The 14,549-nt window shown below is 35.5% G+C and overlaps 1 protein-coding gene across 1 annotated transcript in view; it reads right to left on the bottom strand.

The window, feature by feature from the left end:
* The window catches only part of LOC128860924 (uncharacterized), a 266,000-nt gene that overhangs the window by 194,335 nt on the left and 57,116 nt on the right, over nucleotides 1–14,549 (bottom strand). Inside the window, exon 8 of the mRNA XM_054098764.1 lies at nucleotides 9,932–10,132. Within this exon, the coding sequence (XP_053954739.1) occupies nucleotides 9,932–10,132 (201 nt within the window). The remainder of the gene's footprint in view (nucleotides 1–9,931; nucleotides 10,133–14,549) is intronic.

The following is a 14,549-nucleotide window of genomic DNA, read 5'->3' as shown; positions in this document are numbered from 1 at the left end:
TGCGTGGAATTTTTGGCGAAATGGTCACGAAGAACGAGTGCAGTGTGAGACGGTGCATTATCGTGATGCAAAAACCAAGAGTTGTTGGCCCATAATTCTGGTCTTTTTAGGCGAATTGCTTCACGTAAACGACGTATAACGCTGAAATAATATTCATTATTAACAGTTTGGCCAGGTGGAAGGAGTTCATAGTGCACCACACCACGAAAATCGAAAAAAAACTGGCCAATGGAGTGGGGTAGCCGTTTCTCAGGCTCACTCCACGAAATAAGTTCTTCATCCCGATTACTTCTTTATCACGGCCGATAACTGCATAGCTTTAGACTCACAGTCGATAAGAAAGGAATTAAATATAACACGAATATATCGAATCATTAATTCACTGACTGCAATGATAACAATAATTTCCATTCATAATAAAAAATAGTTTAAAAAAAAAACTAAAAAACACGCTTTTTTGCTAATCGAACTAAAAAGTAGAAAATAAAAAATAGTTTAAAAAAACTAAAAAACACGCTTTTATTGCCAATCGAACTAAAAAGTATTAAATAAATTTTAATGACAAAGAGACCTATAATGAAGTAATAGCAAATCGAACGATCAGTAATAGTCAACTACCTCAGAACAGAATTATAACAAAAATTAAGATACAAATAGAATAATTCGAATTCGAGTTAAAAGCGTGGGATGCATTTTGCTTCTCTTTCATAACCTTCTGTACATAGTTAGTTGCCAATAGAATGATTGTAATATTTACTATATCAAGCATCCCACGCTTTTAACTCTAATTTGAATTACTCTATTTGTATCTTAATTTTTGTTATAATTCTGTTCTGAGGTAGTTGACTATGACTGATCGTTCGATTTGCTATTACTTCATTATAGGTCTCTTTGTCATTAAAATTTATTTTCTACTTTTTACTTCGATTGGCAATAAAAGCGTGTTTTTTAGTTTCTTTAAACTATTTTTTATTTTACCCGACGAAACCCATGTAACCCCTTAACGTCATTTTTATTATTATTTTACGCTGTTTTCGTTATTCGACGCAAAATATAAGTCAACCCTTAACATGGCCCTGATATTTTTTTTGTACATGAATATAAAAAAAATTTGAAAAATACTATTATTAGAAATGGGTTGATGAAAAATATATCAGGTTTGTCCATAAGTTCGTGCATATTTTACCCATAATTTGACTTTTATACGGTTTTTGCATACAAAAAATTATTCGCGGAATATAACGGAACTATTTATATTTTCTTTGATATTATTGTCCATTCAACAAGTGATTTTAATCGAGGGTAGAAGCACGTGTTGTTATAAAATGGAATCTTCGAACGCGTATAAGAGGCATATTTTGTATTTTTTTTATAAAAGCGGTAAAAATGCAACAACTGCTGCAGCAGAAATAAACACTATTCACGGAAAGGATACCGTGAGTGTAAGGACTGCCCAAAAGTGGTTTTCAAAATTCCGAAGTGGTAACTGCGATGTGGAGGATGACAAAAAATTTTTTGAGCAGGGAATTAAAATTTGCCGAAACGTTGGGAAGACATTGTAAATAATGGAGGAAAATATATTAATGATTAATAAATACTTTAAACACCTTTTTTATTAATTTTACAGATCTTAGACCTAATCTTACAGATGAAGACCTTCAATCACTCCCTTAGAAGGAGCTGGTACAACTCATAAGCATACTTAACAGTCATTAGACAGCATAGGGTACACAATAGATCAATATGGTCGCAGTGCTAAAGGGCTACTCCTTAACCCTTTACAACCATTAACCATTAACCATTATTAATTTTAAAATCACCTTTAAAAAACGCATTAACTTATGGACTGACCTGATATTATTTGAAATCTACGAGTCTCATCAAATCTTATGGAAAAATGTGATGATGAAAGAAATAGCTTGGTTTCCTCGGTGATGAAACAAAGCTTATATTTCACTTAGTGAAAAAATATACAAATATACCAGTGGCGCAAATTTATCATTCTATCGGAAGGTTTATAATTTTATCAAGGGGCCTCGTATGGCAATCATATTTGACACTTGTGAACTGGACAACTGGAGTATACTAGCAGACTAGCAATGTAGTGCGTTAAAACCAGAATAAAGATCCTCAAAATCATTTTTTTATTTAGTAAAAAAGTTACTCAGACGTGCTTGCAGCACTATACAGCAGTGGCATTTTATCTTCACCCACTACCAACAACTGAATAATAAAATATTTTTTTTGTTTTGTTCCACCTTTATGCATGAAATACATGGACATTTTGTCACAAAAATATTCTCATGAGAACAAAACAAAAGTGGGAATTAGAGAGAATTCTTGACGCTCATGAGAATTTTTACATCAGATTTTATAACATTACATCGATTACGTTTTCCCTTTTGTTTTTAACTATTGTATAATATTTCTTTTTTTACTTAACTACTATCTTGCTTGTTTTGGGATACTTGCGCTTGAAATTTATGTGCTTAAAAAAATATTGTAATATAACCGCGCATATAATGCAAGTAGGTGCATTTGACCAAGGATTTAACCCGAAACTGGGCAATAAAAATCCCATTCCCTATATTTTAGTACTCTCAGTATATGTTATGTTACTTTGCAAAGTTATATTACATTTGCCGTTCTCCCACTTTGTCACCTAATCAGTACTCATTGTAATCAAGCTGCGGTTCATATTGGCCATCAGTCGAATTTCTCTACCATCGTTCAGTAGTTATTTGAATAAACCGTTTAATTTCGATTTCCATTTCTTCATTAAATCTCTTTTCTCCCGCTCCCTTTTTCTTTCTCATCACTTGCAAAGGCATAACTATCGATTAATTGTCCTTACAGGTATGTCCAAATGTACGGTCTACTCCCACAAAAATATATCTACAATAAATTGTTTTCATACTAATATCCGAAATATTTACCTTGTCAACCTTTGTGGTAGTAAAGCTTTCAGCTACCGTATCGTACCGACGCTGTTCATTTGTATGCATTAACCGAGTATTTGGGGTAGGCATTTCCATGTTGTACTTTTCTTTTTTCGTTTTTTGTGTTTATTAAACTAACAAAAAGACAGGTTAAACAAATAAAATGCCTGGAATTGCCAAACTTGCACACCATAGAAATTGCAAAGTAATTGACAATGTCAAATGTGGCAGTGGTGCAGTAGTCAGCTTATGGCTGGCAGAACCGGTAATCAATATACAGCACATACATACGTATATACGAACAACAGCACGCCGCACAACAAGCCAATGTAGCAGTTGCCAGTGCATTCCGTCTATCGATAGTACAGATTACATACAATATATTTTACACATACATATGCAGCAAAGTTCAAAGCACTAGCTTTACAAATATCGAAAAATGTGAATTCTATACACAACCCAAACAAATCTGTGTGGAAAATGAAATACCTGAATAGCAAACAAATTCCTCTCATATTTGCACTCCTCACAGCGTCAGGTGACACCTAAATTACAATTTTCTAGCTCGTGTTGCTCATATCGCGTTAGGTTATTTGTTATTGTTTAGTGATTTTGTCACCCAATAATTCGATTTTTGCTATTGTTATAGTAGCGCCTGCTGCTATTGGTTAGTATATTGATAATCATTCAGACAGCAGGCAAATGAAGTGTAGCGCTGCACTGTATTTTTTTTTTTTTTTTTTGTTGTATCAGTAGTTTTGGGCTTGCCAATGATTTGGTAGTATCATATTTGACGAGAAGAAAAATAAATTTCGAAATTTCCGTCATGGCAACAATTTTATGATATTTCTCTGTGGATGGAATGAAGCCAATTTGTAAGGAAAAAACGAATGCCACTTCTTTTGAGGTTACTTTTGCATGCTCAAGTAACATTTTTTTCCCCTATTAATTTTTAAATGATTCGAAATTTGAAAAGGCGAAATAAGAGAGATTGGGAACTCCTAAAGCACTGATGCTAAACAGCCCATTGTAATCACAGCTCTGAAAAGTGAAAGGATAGCTATTTGACTATCTAGAAAGGAGAGAAATGACATAGAGAAACAGATACCATAGAATAGAATAGAGACAGAGATAGCTAGTCCTGTGAGAATTTTCCAGATTCTTTCGCAAAACACACATGAGTATATCCTCCAGTTTGAGGGAACGAATTTCACTCATTTCCATGATATCCGAAACCATAATTTGTAGCCTTGCTCTAGCAAAGGCAGGACACTCACGGAGCAAATACTTAGTGCTATTCGTCTCCTCTAAGCAAGCCAGGCAAATAGGGTTCTCAATTATCCCAATGGTGGTCATATGCTGATCCAATGGGTGGTGTCCTCTCGGTACCAATCGGTCGGTATCAATCCAAGTTTCATAAAAAGGAAAGTCGCTGATCCAAGTGATGATTCCTGTTGTACTGATTCTGATTATTGGTTCTGGTCCCTGACCAAAGTTGACCAATTGATCGGGAATGATTTAACTGATGTACTGAACGCTTGGAGAAAAAGTGGAAAACCTGGTTAAAATGCTTATCCCAACGCAATACTTCGAATTTACATAGTAAAATTTCACGGAAGTATTTTTGTGGAATATTATAATAAATTTAGTTTAGTAAGTTTCTCAAAACAGGTACGCTTTGTCGTTCTTCGTAGAAGTTTCAAAAGTAACACATTTGTAAAGACCCCAGAGGCTTAAAATGTTCCGGAAAATTATTTCACCAGCCAAAAAATTGAATAAATGGACTAGAAAGTCTACAGAAACTAAAATGGCAAATAGTTCACCAGTTCCCCAGTTCCCCTTAAGATATACTAGATCTTTTACTCTTTCTATCCTAGGTATAGAAGTCAATATAGATTGCGAATGATCAAAACGGCTACCAGTATCAGTTATTGCTTTGCTGAACTATAGGGTTTTTCAGTAAGAGCGCTTCAACTTTTGAACTTTTTTGAATAAAACACAAGCGGTTTGACTTTCTTAACTAATTTTTTTTTATTATCGAGTTTGAACATATACATTTAAGTATGAAATTCGATTTCTTTTGCATGACCACCGCGTGCACGTTTTACGAAGTCCAATCGTTGAACCCAATTTTCGACCACTCCTTTGCATAAATCGGCCGAAATTCCAGCAATTTCACGTTCAATATTGGCTCTGAGCTCACAAATCGTCGCCGGCTTGTTACTGTAGACCAATGACTTCACATAACCCCAAAGAAAATAGTCTAGAGGCGTCAAATCACACGAGCGCGGCGGCCACTCGACCGGTCCATTGAAAAAATGCGCTCATCGAACTTACTCTTCAACAAATCAATTGTAGCGTGTGCTGTGTGGCTTGTGGCTCCGTCCTGTTGAAACCACATGTCGTCTAAGTCCATACCATTCAATTGCGGCCAAAAATAATCCATATTTCCATTCACAGTAACATGGCGATCGTTCTCGTCAACGAAAAAACATGGGCCAATTACACCGCCGGCATGTAAACCGCACCAAACAGTGATTTTTTCGGGATGCAACGGTGCCTCATGAATCACGTGTGGATTGCTTTCTGCCCAGTAACGCATATTTTGCTTGTTGACAAAGCCATTGACCCAAAAGTGAGCTTCATCACTGAAGATGATTTTTCGACTTTAAACTTTCTTAACAGAACACGCATTTTTATAATAAAATTCAATGATTTGCAAGCGTTGCTCAAGTGTGTAGCGTTCCATGATGAAATGTACACTAATAAAGTTTACAAATGACAAGCGAAAAATAAAAAATATTGCGTCGTTCGCCCTCCCTATCGGAAAAAAGTTGAAGCGCACCTATTGAACAACCCTATTTTGTCATTACGAAAACATTTTTGAACTTTATTGGGTCTACCCTTAAATTTGGAATTAATTAAATGTTTGTTATTGGAGGAATAGGAGTTGTATTTAAGTAAAAAAAAAAAATCTCAAGTATTTAAAAATAATTTCAGTCATATACTTCCAGTATTATACTAAATAACGTCGGTATAAATGTAACGGGACAGAACTATTTTTATGGAGCCGGTTCAAGGGAGACGCATTTAACACCGTTTGTGGTGGTAAACGGGAGCTTATACATTCTTATGAAAAACTAAATACTCATAGATATATAATAGACATATATATAATAGTATACACAAATATAATTGATTTCTCAAAAACCAAAAGAAAAAAGAACTGTTTGAATCTCGTTCTAATTTTGCACACTTCTGCAAAAATAGATTGGTAGTATTTGAGCGCAGTATTTTTTTATTAACATTTAACTGAGTCCTATTTGGAGGCAAAAGAAAAATCTTTATACAAAAGTGGTATTGATATGTTAAAGCCGCGTTGGAATTATTGCGTTTTTCTTGATGGTAATCGAGTTGGTGAATAAAGCTGATTTTGAATAAAAAAACGGATTTCCTTGTTTGGCCCGGGAATTTTCAGGCCGAGTGTTATTTTACCATTTTAAATTATACAAAAGGCGGCCGCCGTAGCCGAATGGGTGGTTGCGTGATTACCATTCGGAACTCAGAGAAAACGTAGGTTCGAATCTCGGTTAAACACCAAAATGAAGAAAAAGTTTTTCTAACAGCGGTCGCCCCTTCGCAGGCAATGGCGAACCTCTGATCGTACTTCTGCCATGAAAAAACTCCTCATAAAAAACCACCTCCAATTCGGAGTCGGCTTAAAACCGTAAGACTTTTACAAGAATTTTTTTTTCCATTATTTTAAGCACAAAATATGTGTTACAAAATACTGTTTGAGAATATATTATAATATTTTTAGTATTATTTATATTAGTATATTATATATTAAAAAAAGACACTTTTTATGTAATTTTCAAAATCATCCCCAACAGATTTTTTCCTTAATTTTTCAATAATTGCGCAGAATTCTAGAAATTGCATAATTTGTAGGCTTAAGTATAATAAAAAGTAAACTGAAGAAAAGGAAAATAAAAATATATGAAAACATTACGAAAAAAATTACGAAAAAATTGTTAAGCTTTCCGATTTATTGAAGGTTGAAAGTTAGCTACATAATTTTTCGAGGCTAAATACCTTTAGCTCCTTTTAACACTTTTATAATTTTTTTTTTTTAATTTTGATTGTATTACTTTTTTATAAAATAAAGGGTGTTTAAATTTCAAAGGCCGATGTTGAAGTAAACCACACCTAAACGTCAAGCTTTTTTCTGCATTTGGTTTGACATTTTTCAATTTCAGACTAATTCAATTTGAACCATGGAAAGATACACAACCGACCAACGCTTAAGGTACTTGACCACCTTGGAAAGCTAAAAAGTACAACATATTCAATAATTTTTTTTTCATGTTCTGTATAATATATTTAAATAAATTTTTTTTTTAATTTTTATTTAGAGCTTATATAATACAAAAAAAAATTGATTTATTAAAATTTCTTTTTTTAACATATATCCAGGAGGCGCCAAAGTCGAGGCCTGAAGAAAATCATGTCTTGCGGCGGACAGTTAATCTTAGAAATGGTAATTCTAAAACAAAAGAGAGAAACAAAATTTTCAAAAGGAAGGTTCCTTGCGTGAGAATTTACCACAAACTGACAAAAAAAAAAAATAATAAAAAAATGGCGGATGTTTGAAAAAAAGTTAAGAAAACACCCCTGTTTTTCACAATGTTATGCTTAAAAAGCAATACTTTATTAACTTTTTGTTTGCAAAATGTGGTAAATTGGCATACAAAACATCTTAACAAATAAAACAAGACCAAAATCATTAAAATCCGAGGCTTTTTTAAAGTTTTCATTGGGGGCGATTTTTAAGTGGCGGGTCCCAAACCCAACGCACAACCAGCTATCCTGGAATGTTTTGCCTTCTCACTTTAGCTCACTCCCGAACGGGTGTTCGGAAGCTACCCAGAGGATACGTGGGCTAATCCCGGCCGTTGTGAGCTGCTTGAACCATATGTAGAAGAATCGTCCTGGCCACTCCCAAGTGAATGGCGATCAGTAACTTTCCCCACTTGCGTGGACTTCTACACATGGAACCATCCTCTCAAGACTCTCATCATGCCCGTCCTAACGTATGGCGCAGAAGCTTGGACGATGACAACATCCGATGAAGCGACGCTTGGAGTGTTCGAGAGAAAGATTCTGCGTAAGATTTTTGGACCTTTGCACGTTGGCAACAGCGAATATCGCAGACGATGGAACGATGAGCTGTATGAGCTTTACGACGACATAGACATAGCGCAGCGAATAAAGATCCAGCGGTTACGTTGGCTGGGTCATGTCGTCCGAATGGATACAAACGCTCCGGCTTTGAAAGTATTCGATGCGGTACCAGCTGGTGGTAGCAGAGGAAGAGGGCGGCCTCCTCTGCGTTGGAAAGATCAGGTGGAGAAGGACTTGGCTTCACTTGGTGTGTCCAACTGGCGCCGGTTAGCACGAGAAAGAAACGACTGGCGCGCTTTGTTAAACTCGGCCAAAATCGCGTAAGCGGTTATAGCGCCAATTAAGAAGAAGAAGAAAATCATTAAAATCGGCTAAGCAGTTTCGGAGATAAAGTGTCCGCCATTCGAAAAAAAGTAATTTCTGGAAAAACGCGTTTAAAGTTAAAACTTGCTATTTTCTTTCAGCTGAGTCAGCAAGTAATGAGTGCAGGATGCGCCTGCACATTTTCACTGATTTCACTTTGTTAGAATTCGAATTTAAAAAAACAGTTTCAGGTGATGATTTTTAAAAGTATAAGGATTGAAAAAATGTAAAAAAAAAAAATTTAATTTTTTGAAACTTATAAGGTGGTCAAGTACCTTAAGGCTTATTATGAAAACGGGCGCTCAAATCAAAATGCATATCGCGCACTTCGTGAAGAAAATCATCTTCAGTGATCAGGCACATTTTCACCTCAGTGGATTCGTCAATAAGCAGAATTGCCGCATTTGGGCGAATGGTAATCCAAGAGTGATTGCCGAAAAACCAATGCACTCACAAAGAGTGGATTATATTTGAGAAAAAAAATGGAAGTGAAACTTTCAAGGCAGACAAAGAAAGAGGAAGAGACCCGAGAGAGAGGGAGAGAGAGAAAAAGAATATACATGTATCTAAATAAATTCACAACATTTGCAGAGAATACAAATAGACAAAATTTACAAAAAACAACGTGGCAACAACGCGCACTACTCCGAGCGTTTATCACCCGCACAAATGCAGCGATTCCAGAACCGCAGCAACGGCACAAATTACCGCAAGGCAATACCAATAAATCCGACGCCGGAATGGATAGCACCGCAAGCACTAGCCAGGAAACGGAAATAGCGCCAAAAGTAGGCACCTAAAAACGCCAAAGAATTCGGATCAAAAAACGCCCCAAACATTAGCCACAAAGGAAATATAACGCCAAAAATATATTGCCTACGCGCCACAAACTAGGCAGTGTTATTTCTCACTAGAAACTATCTTAGATATCTAAGATATATATAAGTTATAGCTTTTTCTCTCTCCTTTTCCTATACGTTATATCTTTTTTCTCTATCGCGGAATGAAAAAACGTTGCATGGCCTTGAAATTTTACTCTCCATTCTCACTCGTCCATCGACGCCTAAGAGGTTTCACGTAAAAAAAAAACTTCTGAATTTAAGAGCATCGCTTCCATTCTGATTCCGTGAACTAACTAATGTATTTATGCCAGTTCAGATTTAGTTATGACAATCAGATAGTTGCGTTTCACATTCGTTGAAAGTAAAGCGTATTAGTTAGAAATCGCAAGCCTACACCAGAAGTGAAAATATCTGCATTTATTGCTCGCCTGAAGCCTCCACAGCCACACCAAATTTTATCAACATTATTTAATCTTAAATGCTATGTGGACATTGCGTTCTTTCCCCGCCATTATGACTTGACCAACAGATTTTCGTAGTTTTGTTATAATTGCATTTTAGTTCATATAAATATATATTTACTGTATTTAGCTGTATACTTACAATACAATTCAATCGTGATGTTGGTGGCGACGTATTTCTTGTGAAAATTACTCGCCTGACATGTGTACACAGCATGTTGGTGAATGCGTGACAAATTTCGCACAACTAATTTGCTGTTGATATTGCCCTCGTATGAGTAATCCACCACGCTATTCTGGATTTGTCCATTCATGAGCCATGTCACTGTGGGCGGTGGCGAACCTGTGAATGGGTAGAATATATAAAAATTTGTATTTGATTCGAGTGGTGGTCGACTGGTCGAGTGTCGAGTATAAGAAAAATGTGGAGGAGATGTAATAGTTTTTTTGAGTACATTCATTACTACACACATTCATACATGCATGCATACAAACATTTTGTTATTAGAACAAACAAGATAAGAATTTATTTTATTGCTATAATAAATATGTAATATATTTTACGAAATACTTTGCTTGGCAAGCTATTAAAGCAATGAAGATTCATTTCACATTTTTGCTACCGAAATAAATTAGATAAATGTGATTTATGTTGCAAGCCATCTGTAAAAAGGATAATCAACATTATTTATATAAAATATTTTTGTCATTCTAGGTCAATTATGCACGTACTTATTTAACAAGGCAAATCCTTAAAGCAGGTGATACGAAATTTATGTTATGTTTTCAAAATTCTGCTCGTGTTTTTTTTGTTTCTGTAGTTTTTTTGTTTTTGTGTTGCATACGTAATGTGAGAGCAGTAAAATAACTTTTAATTAAATTTGTTTGAATCGTATTTGGAAATAAACCTGAATTTATGTTTAAACAAAATTTATTGTCTGAGAATTTCATTTGAAAATTTGTATTAATAATTTTTATTACCAGCATTTATGATTTTGCACATACTGAAATAGCAATGAATTTCTATTTCTCGAAAATATTACTACAGCGCGTTTAATAACTATGTCACAGGGACTTATTGACAATTTTTGGCAATGTATTGTATTTATTGTATTTTTTTGATGAAAATATTTTTGCAATATTTGTGCAAATTTAAATAAATATCCGAAAAATTTTCATCAAAATTTTTAGTTTGTACACGTTTGTATACGAGTGTGCATTTTCATCAAAACATGCAATTTTTGTACAATAAAGTGCAAGCCTGAAATGGTTTAAAATCCTTTTTGGCTCGTTTTTCTTGCATTCATTATATGTATGACAGAAAATGCACAACATCGTGCAGGAAAAAAATTATCAAAAATAATCTAGGATTTTGAGCTATTGAGTGCATATTTGTAGCACTTTATTAGACTAAAATTCAATAGGCTACCAAATTGCGTTCGTTATATGTTTTTTTTTTTTTAATTCCGATTAACATTTTTGAAGTTTTAATGAAAATTTTTAAATTTTTTTAATTTGCACTTTTATTGCAAAAAGATTTTCTTAAAATGATTAAATAAAGAAGCAAATAGATTAGCAACACTTGGCAATAAGTCCCTGTACTAGAGTTATTAAATGCACTCTAAATATGTTAGGCACAATAGGTTGTGTTGCGCAAGATGGCGTTAGAAAGAACAAATTTCGTATTAAAAAATCTGAGAACATTTATTGCTTTCTTAAGGCGTAGTCAGAATTTGCAAAACATTGAATTTTTTTGCTTAAAAATATTCTGGGAAAATTTGAAATGAGTCCGACAAATACTTTTCGAGTTATTCAACAATTAAAAGAGGTGCTACGGAGCGTCCGAGAGCCAGTAGCTAGCAGCAGCTGCGTATGAAAGTGGCACATATAGTAAGCGCTACGTAGGCAACAGCAAACGGATATATTGGAAGCGGCTATAAAGACTGAAGAACTATTATATGGCCCAGCTATAGATGACACAGTGTAAGTAAGTAAATAATTCGTATAACTCTACATAAATCGATAGCAAACTTTAAAGGCGTTTTTCTCTAAACTACCAGGTATTCTTAAACCTTCCCAAATGTATTGTCTTGTTTTTTTCGCCTGTCCTCTGTCAACAATATTCAATTCATTGTTTGTTACGTTTCATACAACAATGCATTTTTGTCGCTCTTAAAATTGTCGAATTTTGTGCCTTCAAACTACGATTTGCGGACATCGAAAAATCACTTGTGAGATTCTGCTCTCCCGGTTCAAAAGACGAAGGAAGTCTTTTTTGCATCGAATCGTTACGGGTGATGAAAAATGGGTGTATTTCTCCAATCCCAAGCGTAAACGATCGTATGGTCCGCCCGGCCACAAGCCAAAAACAACGGCCAAACCAAATCGCTTCGGCCGCAAGGCAATGCTGTGTGTTTTCTGGGATCAGCGTGGTATGATTGGGTACGAGCTATTAAAACCAGGTGAAACAGTTGATGGTGCTTGCTACCAACGACAATTGGCCGATTTGAACAGCGCTATACACCCAAAACGCCCAGAATATGCCGATCGGCGTCACAAAATAATTTTTCTTAATGATGACAATGCACCGCCACATCGAACAAGAGCGACCCGGGAATTGGTGGAGACGTACGATTGGGCATACGGCTTACTCCACAGACTTGGAACCTTCCGAATATCATTTGTTTGCATCGATGGGCCACGCACTTTCCGAGCAGCGCTTCAATTCTCACGAAGAAGTCAAAAAATGGCTCGATGATTGGTTTGCAGCCAAAGACGGCCAATTTTTTTGGCGCGACATCCACAAATTGCCTGAGAGATGGGAAAAATGTGTCACTAGCGATGGCTATTACTTTTAAGATTACATTTGTAACCATTTTTTGTGAATAAACGTTTGAAATTGAAAAAACTGGTAATCACTGTAGCTTAAAAACCGCTTGGTAGAATTCAATAAAATTTATATAAATTTCGATTTTTTTAATTAATTAATTGTTAAAAAAAAACTTCGACTAAGCACAAGATTATCTATTAATAAAACTAATTTCTCTCGTCGGATTGATTTTAGATAAATCTCCCAGGACTTGTGGTGATCACCGCAAGGGACTTCTGGAGAAACGAGCTCCACACAAACAGCGATAACTTTTACAATTATTAATTTTTTTTTTTCGAAATTTTGCTAAAGTCAAGTCGAAACACGATGCATGAATGTTGTGTTTTTATTTTTGTAAAATAAAGCGACGACTAGCAGAAAAAAAATTATTGAAAATCATAACTTTTTCGTGCCTATGACTACCTCTAACCCCTCAACTTAATATTGGACACCAGCAAAGAGAAAATATGCCAAAATACAAGTCAGTAAACTGATTGAATAAAAAAAGAAGCACCGAGTATGGGTGTCATGGTCTGAATTTCTATTTGCGAATCGCAACCAAATCGACCCATTTGTGAATCGGTTGATGACTTCTGATGAAAAGTGAGTAACTTACCTACGACAACGTAAAGCGAAAGCGGTCGTTATCCAACCGCGATTTACCGACGAAAATGGTGACCCAGCCTAGATTGGTCTACGGAAAGGTTTTGTTGAGCGTCACCTCCAAGTTATGATATGCGTTTTGATGTAGTTCCACAAATGAGGAGGCTTACAGCTTCATCTCACCTTTGAACGGCAGATGGTTTGTTATGAGAATCTTTTTGAAGACAGAGCTGCTGAGATAGACTAAGAGGTTTGCTTTTACCTACCTGAGGACGACCTCTGTTAGAAAAAAACAACCTTTTCTATCATTGGGTGTTTCATGCCTATAGTAGTTTTTGAATTAGGGCTTTATCGAATGGTAGATATGGAAAAACCTTATCTTATGAACAAATTTTACATTCGGACCCCTACTGTCAACTTTACATGACCTGGAGTGACAGCCAAGCTGCTCTGAGGGCATTAGAAAACGTTCGCACCACTAAAATAGTACAGGAATGTAAGTTGTGGCTGAATGGAGTTCAGGTGGAATGGGCTTAAACTAATGTAGGCGTCGTGACACTGTGGTGCTCAGAGCAACAAATTGTTTGATGAGTTTCAAAAATGTAGTTCGTCGACGCGCTCGGCTATTTCAAATTTTGAATTAATAAAGTTAATAAAAGCACTTGGAGCAAAGGCCTAACAAGGTGTAAGTAAACATCCTTCTCGGAGTGAAGAGAATTTGGCTGTGAGTCTGAGAAGACAAATTATATGGGAACTTTATGTGATCACCATAGTGGATCGACGACCCACTACGTAAAGAGCAATTTTTCCGCCGCTGTCTGCATTTCATCAAATTTAGATGGCACATTTTTGGGTCGGATGTATTTTCGACAAACTGCTAAGTTTTTTTCAAAAAGATTTGCAGAGGAATAATGAATCTCTTCTTTCTATTCCTTCATTTTAAACCCTGTCTCTTAGCTTTAAGTGCAATGTGCAACATTGCCTGAGTATTTACAAAGCTCTGGTCAACTACAATTGTACTTCATTTCATCCGATCCAAAACTTTGTCTGTTTGAAAGACGTAATCGTCCGGAAAAGGCCAGTTTTGGCTAATAGGAGTGGATATGTATTCCATTAGAAACACATCAGGCAGCACTCAACGAAACTTCGATAGCTTAGGTGTAAAATTCTTAAATATCCAAGTTGAAGTCTGGAATGGCACCTTACTACCACCTACTATTTCTCTCTATGGTGAATGATTTAACTACTGAAAAATCAACTTCAAGAGACTGCCCAGCTTTTTGCTGAA

The sequence above is a fragment of the Anastrepha ludens genome, chromosome 2 (genome assembly GCF_028408465.1).
Source record: "Anastrepha ludens isolate Willacy chromosome 2, idAnaLude1.1, whole genome shotgun sequence".
Classification (NCBI taxonomy): domain Eukaryota; kingdom Metazoa; phylum Arthropoda; class Insecta; order Diptera; family Tephritidae; genus Anastrepha; species Anastrepha ludens.
Note: the sequence above shows the minus strand (reverse complement) of the source record. Positions and strands in the feature narration are given on the sequence as shown.